This window comes from Pristis pectinata, chromosome 1 (assembly GCF_009764475.1).
Source record: "Pristis pectinata isolate sPriPec2 chromosome 1, sPriPec2.1.pri, whole genome shotgun sequence".
Taxonomy (NCBI): domain Eukaryota; kingdom Metazoa; phylum Chordata; class Chondrichthyes; order Rhinopristiformes; family Pristidae; genus Pristis; species Pristis pectinata.
This window is the reverse complement of record NC_067405.1, coordinates 115547956-115558610: the sequence shown is the minus strand read 5'-3', so window position 1 is coordinate 115558610 and position 10655 is coordinate 115547956. Positions and strand designations below refer to the sequence as shown.

The following is a 10655-nucleotide window of genomic DNA, read 5'->3' as shown; positions in this document are numbered from 1 at the left end:
ACTTAATTTTCAAAATTAGAGGCCTGGTAGGCAGTGATTGTCTACAATTTACCAGTCAGTCAATCAAAAGGCAGCATGGTAGTGGTTTTCTTTTAAGTAATGAGGTATAAAAATTCTTACAAATATAGTTGCTCTGTAACACATTTTCAGTTTGGTTCTCTTACTTAATAGGTGTGAGGGGAAAATTCACTTCTGTCTGCAGCACCCTGTTCCAAATAAAGTCTTCCTTTTCCTCCATATGTAGAACGATGAAATACAATTGTCATTACCAATAGAGACATTATTTTCTTCCTGCCCAAAAAAATTAAAAATATTGGTAAATGTTTTGGCAATGCAATGGCTTTGAGAAGCACACAGACTTCATTATACAATTCACTAAATTAAGTAATGGCCCAGATTTTGCAGCCTTTAGGAAAGCTTACTGATGAAAATATAAACACTCTCTAAACGTGGATATTATTCTTTCCTGATATTGATTTCTGTCAGATGTCTGTCTATTGTACCCTCCAACACCGGCATCAAGCAGGCTGTGCCGCTGACGACACTTACTGACTTTGGCATTTTACACAGCATGAAGAAATATTGGTAGTGTACAGGCAATTAGGATAGAAATTGAAATATAAAACCTTAGAAACTACGTCATTTAAAAAATGTTCAAATGTGACACATTACCAACTGATGAAATTGTTCTTCAAGATAAATTGAAATTAGATATAGGAGGTTGCAATGAAACTGTCTTGAACTTCTGAAGAATAGCTAAATTCAGTATGACCACAACTAATATATTGGGGGACTGAAAACAATGAACTGCTTTTAGAACAGAGTTCTTGCTGAGGTTCTGAATTGAATAGAATAGAATTATATTTTTTTTTTAGCAAGAATTATATTTTTTTTATCCTTACCATGTGGACAATGAGGGTAAGCCACAGTTATTCCGTATAGATGTGACCTCTGATCAGGTAGGTACTCGTCAGTAATCTGGCTGCCATCTTTAGGTACAACAATAATTCCATCTCTGAAAAATCAAAAAATTGAAGTAACATGAAGAGTATGTGCACCAGCTGAAATGAAGGATTAAGACTAGGTTCTTTAAAGAGTATTGTCCATGTTTATCTTTAAGGGGTTTAAAATTAGTAAACCTTTTCCCTCATGAATCTACTGTTGTAAAGCACTGGAACAGGAGAGCTCATTGGCTTCATTTCCTTTTCACGGATTACTTCGCTCAGCTTTGCCCATAGAACCATACAGCACAAAACAGGCCCTTCGGCCCACCATGTTGTGCCGTCCATCAAACCACCCTCACACTACCTAACCCCTTCCTCCCACATATCCCCCCATCCCACACTCCTCCATATGCCTATCCAACAAGCTCTTGAACCTGTCCAATGTATCTGCCTCCACCACCACCCCAGGCAGTGCATTCCATGCTCACACCAACCATACTGCTGCTATGATCAGAAGTTCAGCCCAACCACTTCTTCCTTAGTAAGGTTTGTAATGTGGTCTTGAATATTCTCCTGAGCTCCTATTTCACAATCACTAATCAGCTAATCATGAACCATCCTTGCCCTCTGAAAAGTACTCTGCCAAGTATGTCTATTTAAGCACACAGGCAGGACATTACAAATTGGATTAAACTTTCTCAGACCAATATTTTGATACTCTTGATCTGGAAGCATAGCAGCAGCAATTGCATCGGAACAAGTTAAGTATGTTCTAACTTTCTTGATCATCCCTGGAACTCACAACACATGGAAACACTTCCTTATGGTCTGCGAATGTCTAAGGTGGCCCCCTTCCTTGGGGAAATGATATGGATTTTTTTTTTAAATGAATGTTTCGCCAGAGATGCCTGTACCCCTTAATGAATTTAAAAACTTAAACCTTTGTTGTTCCTCTCCAATGCAAAGTAGTGCAATCAATGTATGTCATTTGGCATCACTCTGAATGCCCAATGATTCCTGTGTGAATACACATACGCACAAAGGATCTGGATCAAATTTTCCTTGTGTGCCACATAAGGTGCATAATCACATTTGGCAGTAGAGTTTTTAATAATTACATAGCACACAAAAATGTTGTATTACATAAGAGTTCCTAGCCTAGTGACTGTTAATTACTCATGATACCACTGACTGATAAGTAAACCAATCTTCACAATTAGTTTTTGATTTAAAATAAAGTTGCCCTGTTTTTGGATCTGCCAAATGTCCACCAATATTAAAAGCAGCCCTCAAAATATCTTTACATTTAAATCAACAATTCCAGCAGATTTTTTTTTTAAACCTACCTTCTCCAGTCTGTGTAGTAAAAGTGATTTGAGTAGGCAACAATACTGAAAGGATAATTTAGACCACTCTGCACCACTCGCCTTCCTGTCCCATCTGAAAATATGCACTCCAGATCTTTGGTTCCTTTTCATCACAAAGATACGAGACATTTAAATATTTTCAGTGACAAATTTCAGAAATGGAATTATGCTATTTCATTCTACAGTTATGTTTTAAAATTAGTTGTAACAGGATTCTTTTCCTTTTAAAGCCAACTTATTTCATCAAACATACCAGCATCAGCCCAACAGAGTTGTCTGGAAAATGGGTCAAACGTCAACCCATTGGGCAATCCAATATCATTTTTAACTAATATTCTTCTATTAGTTCCATCTATATGAGAAGTTTCAATTTTAGGAGCTTCGCGATTCCAGTCTGTCCAGTATAGGTTGCTGGAAGGAAACCACAAGAACATGAGATTTAATACAAACCAGTCCAAGCGTCTAATCTAGGGGCAGTGGGAGCCTGTCATTTAGCATTTATAAAGCCGACCATTATCTTCTGAGGTTATCTTAAAAGGAAACATTTGTTGGCCCCGGGCTTTGTTTAGTTCCATTGGAACATTACTAGTGGGAATGAGTGTTCTTTCCAGATCAGTGCACTGTAATGTAAATGCTCTCAATCCTAAAAACAGGATTTTAGATTATAATAGAGTGTAGCAACATCTGAACAAGACGTTTCCAAATCATGTAATTTAAATTGCGATCATATGTTAACATTTTTGTATAAGTCCTGCTGTTTGCTTGACAACTTTTAAAGGTGTAATCATTCTATCTACACAGGCTGTGCACACATCTCTAATTGGAAAGAAAACAACTCGTTTTTTTCTAAAACTTTCTTGAAAATAAAACTGAAGAGCTAAAGTAAATTTAATCTGTAAATATTTGCAACTTCATGTGAAACTTACCCACTAAGAGAGTCCACTACAATTGCCCTGGGATTTACCAGATCAGTATCAACAAGAACTCGCCGTTTAGATCCATCGACTGCAGCAGTTTCTATTTTATCTAATCCACTATCAGTCCAAAACAGGTTTCTGTGGAGGTAGTCAATGGTTAGTCCTTCAGGACTAGTCAGTCCTAAAATGGAAGCAAAAGTAAAAAGAGGAAGTATAAAACATTCAATATCTACCCTCTAGTTTCGTAGGTATGTGTCAACGAATTTCTATAGGAAAAGTGTGAGATTTGTTAATGGGATAAGAGGATCAGCCATGTTCATATTGAACAGTAAAGCAGGCTCAAAAGGCCTACTGCTGCTCCTATTCTCTGTTTCTATAAAACATGTTTGACCTTGACATTAATCTCATGCGTTGTCCCTCCCAGATAAGATGACTGCACTCTACATTTCATGTTACTTTTCTGCAGCAATGAACTTGCCGTGTAAGTTTCACATTTTAGAACAACATTTCTAAATTAAAGTAGGAAAGAAATGCAAAAGAAAACAATTTTCTCTCCTGTTCTCCTCAAGACAGTGAATCACGTTAGCTAAAATTCCACATTGCTGGGCAGCTTTGTGGAAGTTTAGCTCTTTCAATTGACCATGCTCATCTTCCGAGTCTGGAAATGTGCACATGCTTCAGCAGGGCACACTGAAAGCAGTGCTCAAGATAGGGATCAGAAGCCAACTATTTATCTGTCAATTTATGTCCTTGTGTTTCCCTCCCTTCCTCCCTCTTTGCTGAGGGAACTACTGCAGCCCCATCAGTGAATTCAATATAAGTGTGTTTTCAGAGCTGGGAAAATGTGTTCCAGAGTGGGATAAATTAGCATGCTATGCAAATTTTAAAATGTGTACATTTCAATACATGTAACCAACATTTAGTATAGATGAGGTATGGAAGGATAACCAGAACAATTAAATATTTAATACTCGACTTTACTGGATGTCTAACGCTTCAAGAAATTTTAATACTCCTTATATTCATTATGGCGAATAAAAGATAACTCAATGTAAAGTTTCTCTAAAAATTGTTTACAGCATTGTCTTCCTCTTGCAATCAGGATTTTTGTACTTATCTCATGCAAAAGCACAATAATTTTTATAACCAGAATCACTAAGAGCTCACCTGAATTAATGATTATTTCTGGTTCTGCGCCAGGTTCCAAACTAACTCTACTAATAGTTCGGCCTGCAACATCAGTCCAATAAACCATCTTATCCCTGCAGTCATAATCAATACCAATAATAATTGAACCCTTGGAAGGGAAAAATAAAGCAAAAAAAAGTTAGTCATCTCATAGACCAGTAACTGACAATTTAAAATAAATGAACCCATTCTAGACAAACATGCTAGAGAATCTCACATATTGCTAATTTGCAATAAACAACAAATGGAGCACAATCAATTGCACATTCACGTTATGCAACTGCTGCCAATTTCCTTCCACGTTTACACCTGTAATTTTACTAGAGTTTTGATCAATTAGATAACAAACATTCAATGGATTAATCAAAATTACCAGATGTATAAATACATAGATAACTCATCACGTTTAAAAACTGAAGCTATCAGTGTGTAGTCACACAGAAAAAAAATGACAGCTGTTCTACAACATGAATTTTCATGTGCTCTGTTTATTGTTAATGGTTGCCTGCACGTACAACAGTGGCCATAACCTTTCATTTCCTCTGGAATGAGAGAAAACTTATTGGCTAACATCTCTCCATTTCTCTATCTTACATCAGCTGCAATTTTCACTAATTATGCTGAAATAAAGGGTGACAGAGTGGCAAAGCTAATAGACCCACTGTCTCTCTGTGCCAGAGACCCGGGTTCAATCCTGACCTTGGGTACTGTGTGGAACTTGTACATACTCTGTGAGCACATGGGTTTCCTCCTGTATCCCCAAGGATGTGCAGGTTGCTAGGTTAATTAACCACTGTAGATTGCTCTTTGTATGTAGCTGAGTAGCAGAATCTGGCGGGAGTTGATAATGTGATTAATGTAAATGAGTGGTTGACGCTCAGCGCAAGCTTGGTGGGCCGTAGGGCCTGTTAGAGTCTATGACTCTAGACAAGATATACAGAAAGTCATTTGACCCTTTGAGCCTACTTCACCAGCCAGTGAGATTGTGGGTGATCCTGCACCTCAAGATCATTTTCCCAGCTATTCCCCAAATCTCCTTGAAGTCCAAACATCTGATAAGCAGGGAAATGGGATTGATTAAGTTTACTCTGAAACTGGCATAGACTCAATGGGCCAAACAGCCGCCTCCTATGGCATAAGGAAATATGTGATCTTAGCCTTGACTATTAAAAACTCCATCTCATTTGTAGTTATAATAAGTTCCTGCCCTAGTGCTTGGCCTGTTTTTTTTTTATATAAGCTTAAGTGGAATTTAATGAACCACTTATACTTATCCTAAGATGAGAATAGCCACACTCCACTTTCCTCTCTCCCATGGGCTAAAGTGCTATTCTAATGGAGACACTTATAAAAGTAGGTACTTTACATGAAGAGCTAACAGGCTCTTGGCTTCGTCTGTGTTTAGCCGAGTACCATTCAGAGGCAGGTACCCAATATGCTGTCCCTGAGCATACAAAAGGAAGGCACCCGTGGATGGTGCAGTCACAACAAACGCTGTAGTCGGCTGGGTAGTGGGAGGTGGAACAGTTGGTATACCTGGTAAATACAGAAACAAGGTACCATAAACTTGTGTGTTTATAAAAGCACTATGCTTGTAATGCAGTTTCATTCAAATATTATTAGCATGAATAGTATAGCTTTATATTTTTGCTATTATTAATAAATAATATTTTTCATATTTGTGAGCCTTGGCTCGATTTGTAGCACTCTCATCTAAAGACTTAAAGAACCACTCCTGTGACTTCAGCACAAAGCCTAGGCCACCATTTTAATACAATTTTCAGGGAGCACTCTGCCGTTTGAGGTGCCATTCTTTGGATTTTATATATGGATGCAAGATGTATCATGGCATTCAAAGAGTAAGATGTGCAAGGATGAGAGGGGTTCATCCTGGTTTCATGATCAATATTTAAACCTCAACCAACATCACCAAAATGGATTACTTGGTCATTGTCTGTCCGTTGCTGTTTGTGTACAAAGTGGTATAAAGTGGCTGTTGTCTTTACTACTATAACAGTGACTACATGTAAAAACTTCGATGCATATTGGAATTCCTTAAGTCGTGGAAAGCACTATATGTACCAACCCGTCTTAGAAATAAAGTGGCCTGATTTCACATTCTGAAAAACAAATATTAATATCTCTACCAGATATCACTTTTCATTCTCCTTTTTCCTCTGCCATTAAAAAGCTTTCATTTTACAACCAAAGTAAAAGATGCAAGTTCTCACATGCTGGTGGAGTGCCAGGTTCAGTCCTGGTTCCTTGAATTTCTCGACCCTCTTTATCCACACACCAACAGTAACCACTGTTTCCATGGCATTGCAAAGGGCTGAAATCCCCAAACTCAGTGCACCGAGGTACATACTGGTCATTGGCTGGTCTGCCACCATAATGTTCCAGAAGGCTGAATCTCCAACGCTCACACACCGTCTGTGGACGCTGTAAGGGTTCTGGAATACATCACATGATTTTGTTAAAATGTGGAATCCCTTTTTGTGGAACAACACTTCCTTATAATGAATTAATTCTCTGCATGGATTGAATTATTCAATCAACCATTTTTTTTTTAAAAATGGCCAGCAGTTGTGAGTATTTCATTACAAGGTATTGTATTTAATTACAAATTGTTAATGTCAGCACAAGACTAAAAGCAACTCATTAGAAAGGTTGTTGAATAAATAGATTTGAAAATTGGTTAAAACAGACAAGTTAGATATTGTTTTGGAAATATTTAAGCAAAGAGCTAAATTGTATATCAGGAAAGCAAAAACTAAAATTAAGAGCAACGGCAAGGAATCTATTAACTGCAAAGGATGTAAAAGTATAGTTCAAGGGACCAGTTAGATGAAGGAGGCCATCTTGTAGTTGAATGTGAGGAAATAACAGAAGCTACATAAGCATTTCTCCTCAGCTTTGCAGAAGAAGGTGAAAGGCACCGAGAAGTTCCTGAAGAGGAAGTGGAAGAGTCACCACTGGATATAAATATTCAAAGAGAAGCCGCATTTAAAAAAAGTGAATTGGTTTAAAAAAGGAAAGCAATCAAGCTTAAATGATGTGTCCCAGAATAGAAAAAAAGGAGGTTGTAGAAGAAATAGCAAAGGGATTTAATTCTTTGAAAAAAATTGGTGAAAAATGTTATTTGTGTCAAGTCTACACTTTGAAGTAGATAAACTGGAAATCATAATGTGATATCAAATTAATGATCATATTGAAGGACATGATCTAATAAGGAATAGCTTAAAATTTTAAAAGGGGGTAACATGAAACTTATTTGAGTGACAGTTTTGAAGAGTGTGCACATTTAGGTAACGGTATAATTGATTGTGAAAGTGTGTTTGATAAGAGGCTCTATGAAAATAAAGGAATATGGTGTGAATGAGCAAAATAAATAGATTTGAACAAAAAGGTTTAAAAAAGACAAGTTAGAAGTTGTTTTATGTTGGAAATAATACATGAGAAAATTAAGAGCCAAATTATATAGCAGGAAAGAAAAAGAAACTAAAATTTTGTACACTATTTTTCTTCAAAAATATCACTTAAATAAGTCAAGTTTCTAAATGAGCAGAAAAGCATTGAGCTGGTGCCATTGTTGGATTAGTAAATGAGGTAGTTGTGTGTCTCAGGGATCTATACTGTAACCAAATTGGGGAGTTGTATGCAAAAACATGTATAAGGAACAAATGAAAAGATGTTGCCTGACCTGTTAAGTGTTTCCAACATTTTTTGTTTTTATCATTGAAAATCAGTGGAGTTGCTCAAAACAGAATTTATTGCAACTTGGCCCCAAATTCATATCCCCTGAAGACGAACTCTACTAGCCAATAAAAATTGTTAAGGATGATCAAGGCAAGAGAGAATACAAAATTAATAGACAAAGCATACCAACAAAGCAAAAACTAACACACATCCTATTGACTCAAAAGACAAAAAAAATGCACACTGACAAAACTATATTCTTCTAAAGCTTGAAACACTCATCGGGTCAGCCAGCATCTACTTCCAGCATTTTCTAATTTTATTTCACATTTCCAGCAACTGCAGTATTTTTTTCTAAAGCTTCCCTGCTTTAGGAAATATCCCTTTAGATTGGAAAAGTACACTTTACTCTGATATTTAAGACAGGTGAGAGCAAACCGGGGAATTATTGATGAGTTCACCTAATATCTGCTGTCAGGAAATTGTGAGGATAATTAAGGATAAAATGACCGAACATTTTCAGCTAATCAAAATGAGCAAGCACTGATTTGTAAAGGATAAATAATGTTTGATAAACCTGAGTAAATATTTTGACTGCAGCAGTGGACAGATCTATGAATGTTATTTGGTACAAGGGACAATAATAAACCAATTCATTTATTAAATGTCTTCCGGACATTCATAAAAGTCCCTCAGAATAGACTACTGAAGTTAAAATCCATGCAACTGAAGACTAATTATTGACCTGGCTAGGAAGTTGACTATGGTGGGAGGCAGAAAGCAGTCACTTACTGATAACACATTGGCAGGATCTAACTGCCAACGTCATACAAGGTTCTGTGTTCGGGCCATGACTATTTACTGTAATTTATTTGTGACTAGGATGATGCATTAGAAAAGCCTATATACATGTTTGCCCATAATTCAGAGATAGGCAGCATTGTAAACAATGTAGATTAAAGTACAGTGGTGCAACTAATAGAGCTGTTGCCTCACAGCTCTTGAGACCTGGATTCAATCCTGACCTCTGGTGCCATCTGTGTGGAGTTGGCATGTTCTCCCTGTGACAGTGAGAATTTCCCCGGGTGCTCCAGTTCCTCCCACATCCCAATGACGTGCTGGCTGGTGGGCTAATTAACCACTCTAAATTACCCCTAATGTGTATGAAGATAAGTGGTAGAATCTGGAGGAGTTGATGGGAATGTGGGAAGAATAGGTTACAGGGAAAATTAGTGGAGTAATGGAATTACTCGATAAAATGGCATAGACTTGATGGGCCTCCTATGTCACATGGAAATGTGGAAAATTACAAAGAGATATTGAACAAATGGTAAAATAAGCAAATGGATTTCAACACAGTCAAACTTGAGGTCATTTACTTTAACCCAAAAAGACAGAAGTACTCAATAAATGGGGGAAAGTAAGAAAGTCTAAAGATCCATTCATATAAATTATTTAAAGTGCCATCGGTTGGCGCAAAAAGAAATCTAAAGCCAATGAAATGTTGAACTTTTTGCGATTGACATCAATGGTGTTAAATTTTGGAAGTGAAAGCACAGCTGTGCTAAATTTTGCTTATAGCACAACCAAGGATGAATCTCTCCTCCCTGGACACCAAGTTAAATTAGGAGGACTGGTCATATGAACTAGGGCTGTTCTCTTTGGAATTTAGATTTGATTGAAGTTTAAGATGTCAAGAGGAACTGATGGTAAGAGTGAAGCTATTTCCTCTGGTTTAGGAGATCCAGAACTAAGGGCATGATGTAAAAATTGGAACCAGGCCTTTCATGAGTGAAGTTAGGAAATAAGCAGAGAATAGAAAAGGATTTATACCAATGAAAATTGATGCTAGTTCAGTTGTTATTTTTATATTTGAGCTTGAAAGATTAATGCTAATCAATGAAGAGTATAGCAGGTTAGAATGAAGATCTGCCACTTAATAAGAGCCTTCTCATTGGTTTCCATGGTTCAATATCATTCCCATAGGCATGGATCTAGTGATGGAGATTATTTCAAGAAGAAAAATATATGTACAGGAAATACTTTTCCAGTAATCTTTTCTAAAGTAGCTATATTCTACGATGTTGTGGCCATTACAGAGACTTGGCTGTCGCAAGGGCAGGAGTGGCTGCTTGAGGTTCTGGTGTTCAGATGTTTCAAAAGAGCTGGGGAGGGAGGTAGTAGGGGCAGGGGTGGGGGGGTGGGGGTGGTATTGCTGATAAGGGACAGTATCATAGCTGTAGGAAGGGAGCACATCATAGAGGGATTGTCTATTGAGTCAGTGTGGGTGGAAGTCAGAAACAGGAAAGGAGCGATCACTTTACTGGGAGTATTCTGTAGGCCCCCAAATAGCCACCAGGACATCGAGGTGCAGATATGTCGACAGATTTTGGAAAAGTGCAAAAATAACAGGGTTGTTGTCATGGGTGACTTCAACTTTCCCAATATTGATTGGCACCTCTTTAGTGCAAAAGGTTTAGATGTGGCAGAATTTGTTAGTTGTGTACAGGAAGGATTCCTGACGCAACATGTAGACAGGC

General features: G+C 37.5%; 1 protein-coding gene across 1 annotated transcript in view; it reads right to left on the bottom strand.

The window, feature by feature from the left end:
- Positions 1 to 110: 110 nt before the first annotated feature.
- The window catches only part of nid2a (nidogen 2a (osteonidogen)), a 91477-nt gene continuing 80932 nt past the window's right edge, over positions 111 to 10655 (bottom strand). Inside the window, 8 exon segments of the mRNA XM_052016784.1 lie at positions 111 to 291; positions 903 to 1015; positions 2291 to 2414; positions 2565 to 2722; positions 3238 to 3409; positions 4396 to 4525; positions 5783 to 5952; positions 6648 to 6869. Coding sequence (XP_051872744.1) covers positions 281 to 291; positions 903 to 1015; positions 2291 to 2414; positions 2565 to 2722; positions 3238 to 3409; positions 4396 to 4525; positions 5783 to 5952; positions 6648 to 6869 — 1100 coding nt within the window. The 3' untranslated portion in view covers positions 111 to 280.